Source organism: Halichondria panicea, chromosome 5 (genome assembly GCF_963675165.1).
Source record: "Halichondria panicea chromosome 5, odHalPani1.1, whole genome shotgun sequence".
Lineage (NCBI taxonomy): Eukaryota > Metazoa > Porifera > Demospongiae > Suberitida > Halichondriidae > Halichondria > Halichondria panicea.
The window spans coordinates 3,241,882-3,247,969 of record NC_087381.1 but is presented as its reverse complement, the minus strand read 5'-3'; the positions used below and the strand labels follow the sequence as shown (position 1 = coordinate 3,247,969).

The window sequence follows — 6,088 nt, the reverse complement described above, 5'->3', positions numbered from 1 at the left end:
ATCGTATATAGTAAGTAATTTTCGTGGGGCAAAATATTCGTGGTTTTCAAGGTTGAACACTGGACCACCATGAATATTTTACCCACGAATGAAATAAGTGAGACTCAAATGACCTTACCTACCTTTACCTGCAGTGCAAGCAGCAACCACGAAAATAAAAACCACGAATGGCTAAACATTGCTGAACCACGAATATTTTGACCCCCGAAAATTACTCGCAATACAGTATATCATGCACTCTGATTTGTGAGTACCGTATATCTTCTAATTTATCGGACACTTTTAATTACCCGGACATCAATTTTCGCTGTTCTATTACAACTAATACTAATACTAATACTAATACTAATACAGTGCTTTAATATTAAATATCCGGAGTTGAGTTACATTCATAGACGGCAATGTAAGACTTAGAGTGCAGTTAGATGGATTTGAGTAGCTAGTTTTAGATAGCTAGTGCAACTATTCAGTCCACACTGTTCTATTAAACTTAGCTAGCTCACATGCAGCTGCTTGCTTGTTCTAATTATTCCGGACACTTTGCATGCTCTATAAAAATCTGTTCCAATTGTACCCGGACAATTTCCATTTTTTGTTGTCCGATAAATTAGAATATATACGGTAGTTTTCTTTTGTGTGGGCCATTTTTGTTTTGTACATGTAATACTGTTGCTCAGCGCAGAAATGTTGCACTAATAACCTATTTCACTGCATTATGTCTGTCATTACATTGGAACCTCCCACCTTCGAAGAGCAACCATCCGTTATATATAGAACAGACAAGAACTCGAGTCCTTTGAAATTACAATGACTTCAATAAAGCAACCTCTCAGAAACAGCCACCTCTCTACTCCGTACTACAGCAGCTTTCTAGTCCCCAATCACATAACCCCCCCCCAGAACGGACAGCCACACCCAGAATCAGCACAGAATTATTGCTGTGAGATAGCATTATTTTGCACAATCATGAAGAAATCTAGCTGTAGCTTGTCCCTACAGCCTTTTCAAAGCTTGTATGAGCTATAGAGAAGCAGTTATATCTATAGCAAAGCTTCAAGACAATTGTAACCGGAATTGACTCACAAGTTTTCATTTCACATTGTAATATTAGCAAGGAACATTTTGCTTACCATACCACAAATTGGTGTGTAGTAAGAGGTCAATGAAGTAGAGACTTGAGTCAGCCACAAGTACATTTTTGCGACACATTTCAGCGGGGGGGGAGGGTGTGTGCCAAAACAAGGGCGATAAAATTACGCTTTTTATTACAGGCATTGATTTTAGCAACTTCAGGACTCATGTGACATTTATAATAGACGCAGCTAGTGCAGGGTACGCGTTTTTATGACTCAAAATCGAGTCATTTCAACCTAAAATTGAGGCGGCTAGTAGACTAAAGTAGAGCCATGATCAAGCGCCAGTACTTCTAATTGTTGAAGTCTTACAGTATTTGCTGGTAATTGAAGTGGGCTTAGATTGACTCTTTACTGCGTAGCTTTTGTGAATGTGATTGTTCCCACACGTGTTTTCCTTGGCCCGCCGCCCGGCTATAAGCCAAATGTAGACTAGGATCATAGCTGCTCTGTTCTTTTACTATGTATACATGCAGCTTCATTTGTCAATGGATTAAAGCAGGTTAGCAAAACATTAAAAGAAACAACAAACAATTCACATCATCACAGTTTGCACAATTATACTATAATCAGCTATGCAAAACCATGCACATCTTTAATCAAGCGTTCAGTAGCAAAGCATCCAGCAAGGAATCGATTTCGGTATTGTCATCTTGCGTATCAACGGGCATATATTTGCTTAGGACTTGATTTCCAATTCCACGAACAGTAGGATTTGAGGCAACTTTCTTAGCTCCTCTGTAAGCCTTCTTGCCAATGCTTTTCAAGCTTTTCTTCCACCCTTGAAATCTTGCATCTTGTAGCATGGCTTCGATTTCAGCAATGCTGTCATCATCATCGTCTTTACCATCATCATCATTATCTTGCATCATTGCCATGAGTGCAGCAATATCATCGTCATCTTGAGCATCAACGGGTATGGGTACATATTTGCTTAGGAGCTGCTTTCCAATTGCACCCACAATAGGATTTGAGGCAACTTTCTTAATTCCGCTGTAAGCCTTCTTGCCAAAGTCTTTTACTTTGCTGAAGGCTTTCTTGAACCAATTTTGAAATCTCGCATCTTGTAGCATAGCTTCGATTTCAGCGATTCCATCATCATCGTTGTCTTGCATCATTGCCATGAGTGCAGCAATACCGTCACCACCGTCATCATCGTCATCTTGAGCATCAACGGGTATGGGTACATATTTGCTTAGGAGCTGCTTTCCAATTGCACCCACAATAGGATTTGAGGCAACTTTCTTAATTCCGCTGTAAGCCTTCTTGCCAAAGTCTTTTACTTTGCTGAAGGCTTTCTTGAACCAAGATTGAAATCTCACATCTTGTAGCATAGCTTCGATTTCAGCAATTCCATCATCATCGTTGTCTTGCATCATTGCCATGAGTGCAGCAATACCGTCACCATCATCATCATCGTCATCTTGAGCATCAACGGGTATGGGTACATATTTGCTTAGGAGCTGCTTTCCAATTGCACCCACAATAGGATTTGAGGCAACTTTCTTAATTCCGCTGTAAGCCTTCTTGCCAAAGTCTTTTACTTTGCTGAAGGCTTTCTTGAACCAATTTTGAAATCTCGCATCTTGTAGCATAGCTTCGATTTCAGCGATTCCATCATCATCGTTGTCTTGCATCATTGCCATGAGTGCAGCAATACCGTCACCACCGTCATCATTGTCATCTTGAGCATCAACGGGCATATATTTGCTTAGAAGCTGCCCTCCAATGTCACCCACTATAGGATTCGAGGCAACTTTCTTAGCTCCATTGTAAACCTTCTTGCCAATTTTTTTTAAACTCGACCAGAATGATTGAAACTGCGCATCTTGTAGCATGGCTTCGAGTTCAGCAGTGCCATCATCATCGTTGTCTTGCATGAGTGCAGCAATACCGTCACCGTCGTCATCGTCCTCCTGAACTTGTACATTGAGAAGGCTCTCCAGTTGAGCATCATTCAGGTTGTTGAGGAGTGCCTCCACAGCAGCAAGGTTGGAGGTTGGAGCAGCATAGCTGTAGGCCACTAGGGCAAGCACAGTCAGGAGAAGGAAGGTCTTCATTTTCTGTTTGAATAGTTATTATGACTGACTAGTTTTCACCTGGTTTTATAGCTAGCATTCAGTGGCTATAGTTGATTTCTTCCTGTTGATGGACAATATGATGGGGACTCTGCAAGGGCTGTGTGGAAGCCATTAGATCTAGTAGTCTACTTGGACAGATTGATAAGGTGCAATGTGCAATCATAATGATTGGTGTTAGTTAGTCCATTCAACCACAGCCCTTGATGTTTAGTTGTGACCTATTATGTGTCACATCCTACCCTTGTGTGTGTGTCTCTTCTTTACCAGCAACAATTAAAGCAATGATAATTAACTTGGCTCTGACTATGCATACACTTGCCTATAGCTAACCATGCAGATCTTCTACATGTTCTATAGACATGCATGTACGTATTAGTAAAACCAGTAGGTTTTACATAGGATTGGCAGTGGGTTTGCCTGTGTTTAGCAATATTTCAATTATTTTGACTCATGTTCAAACTGTTCTATCTCTGCAGGGAAAGGTCACATCAAGGAACTGGCTAGACAGATAGTTTATTTAGCCTTTTCTCTCTTTGTATCTCTCATTTCATAATCCATGAACATTTTAATGAATGAATATTATCATTTTAAAAATTGCCCTATTTCGACGTTTCACTGCTCTTTGTCTGACTGACTAATTAGTAAGTAAGTGAGTGAGTGAGTAAGTTTCTTGCCCAGCATTTGCTCCAAGTACAGCCATCTCCAGGACATTCTGCACAGGGTTTCCAAACGACTACAACCTGGATTACAAAGCGCTTCTTCAGATTTGCGATTGCTTCCACGAGGCAGATGACCTCTCAGTATCTATTTCTCTTACCTAGACAATTCCGCCATCTTTAATGACTCAGCAATTTTGTTGTGGCCAATTAATAATAGATAGGCGTGGCTAAGAAACCGTGTGCCTAAATCAGTGCAGCACTGAGTGCTTTTCCAGAGCCTGAGGTGTTGCTTTTCTTCACACTGTTCAGCTCTAGCTCCCTTTCTCTGACAGGCATGCTATATGCACTGGCTAGATATCATGCTCTTAAAATGGCTGTGATTTAATACTGATACAAATTCAACATATCAAGCAATAATTATTACTCATTACTATAATTATTAGTCCCAGAGATATTCGAGAAGATATCTGATTAGTCCTGTCTTCTCTTCTTGAACTTCTGTACTGGCTCTTGACGTTCCACTTATGCATGTCATGATACGTAAACTGTACTGAAAAAGAAAGGGAATCCGACTAGAAAAACATTTGCAATGTGAAAAATTGCTAGGATTGGCCAGGGGAACCACAAAAAAGCGTGCAAACAAGAAATCAGACGAGAGCATAACTCCAATCCGTTACAACGTCATGAACATGTACAATACATAGTATATTAAATAATAGACTGTGTTCCAGATCCACCACATCATTCCATGCAGGTCACCAGTACGGTCGTGCATGCATGTTACTACGCATGGATGGACTGTGTGTACCTGTGCTCAACACTGCATGTATTAGGAACATCAATTCATCACAAATCATCATGATTATGTGCCGCACATTCCAAAATGGATAATAAATAAATATATAGGGATTGGTCATCACTCCACCAGTAAAAATTGCGTGGCATATTGGCTGGGAAAACTACCAGTACATGTGATTGACGTTGTAACGGATTGGAGTTATGCTCTCGTCTGATTTCTTGTTTCCACGCTTTTTTGTGGTTCCCCTGGCCAATCCTAGCAATTTTTCACATTGCAAATGTTTTTCTAGTCGGATATACACAATGACTTGCAACGAGTAATAATTATCTCAGCTAATAAGTGTCTGAGGCATATTTGGTAAAGATCATTGCAATATTATGTTTTGCATAATGACCTTCTCGCTGCGGGTGTCAGTTCAAGTCAGCAAGATAACACTCGAGAATCAGGATATTTCTCGGTGTGTACGTGCTGTCTTTATGTCTACGTCTTTGTTGTCTTTATTATTATGTCACATTTTGGGAATAATCATGAACCGGACTTTTTATGAAAACATGTTTTTTCAAGAATTAAAGAATAGAATAACGGGTGAAAAAAAGCATAATTTATCAGGGCTTAATTTATGAATGTGCATGTCATTGTTATAAGTACATGCACATTCATGCCGTATAGCGGGTAATTTTCGTGGGGTAAAAAAATTTCTACTCGAAAACAGTGTGATTTTCAGTAATTATAGTTAGCGCTTCAAGGTTTGTTATATTAGTACTAGATCTCTATATCCTTTGATCTACTCTGGCTTGTGCATGTAGGTTAAGTTGGGTTGCCCATGCATGGGTTTAAGTGAAGCAGGATGTTTACACACCCTGCTAGAGAGATAATGCACCACAGCCCTGCATGTACAATTATTGGACCAACAGTGGTAGCTAAGACCATCCACACTCCACAGCCCTGAATGCCCCTGGCCTAGCTATAGATGGTCTAGACCACAGCCCTGCTGCATGTACAATTATTGGACCAACGTGGTAGCTAAGACAATCCACACTCCACAGCCCTGAATGCCCCTGGCCTAGCTATAGAGTGTCTAGACCACAGCCCTGTAAAATAAAGATTGGACCAACTGGTGGACCACAGCCCTGATTGTGGAACAGGATTATAAAAGACCACAGCCCTAGCTGTTGAATGCATGGTCCTGGTCACCTACATATGGCATTACAGCTATAATAATTAGCCTATATTAAATTGTACAATGCATTTTACGATTTTACCCCAGGCACCCCCCCAGATGGTGGCCTTTGATGCCACACCTACCCCTCAAGTTACAAACATGTGCGCCGTTTTGTATGAAAGATTGCTTCTGTCTCAGTTGCTGAGCATGCATGATGTTTACAAGTATGCTATTTAAATAGTAAGTGTTTTCAC

The 6,088-nt window shown here is 40.4% G+C and overlaps 1 protein-coding gene across 1 annotated transcript; it reads right to left on the bottom strand.

Annotated features, from left to right (window-relative positions):
• Positions 1 to 1,631: 1,631 nt before the first annotated feature.
• LOC135335836 (uncharacterized) lies at positions 1,632 to 3,369 on the bottom strand. The gene has a single exon (XM_064531420.1). It carries the CDS (start codon positions 3,191 to 3,193, stop codon positions 1,733 to 1,735), a length of 1,461 nt encoding a protein of 486 aa, XP_064387490.1. The 5' UTR covers positions 3,194 to 3,369; the 3' UTR covers positions 1,632 to 1,732.
• Positions 3,370 to 6,088: the final 2,719 nt, after the last annotated feature.

Coding starts and splice junctions, on each gene's coding strand:
- LOC135335836 (XM_064531420.1), bottom strand. CDS start 3,193: ATGAAGACCTTCCTTCTCCTGACTGTGCTTGCCCTAGTGGCCTACAGC.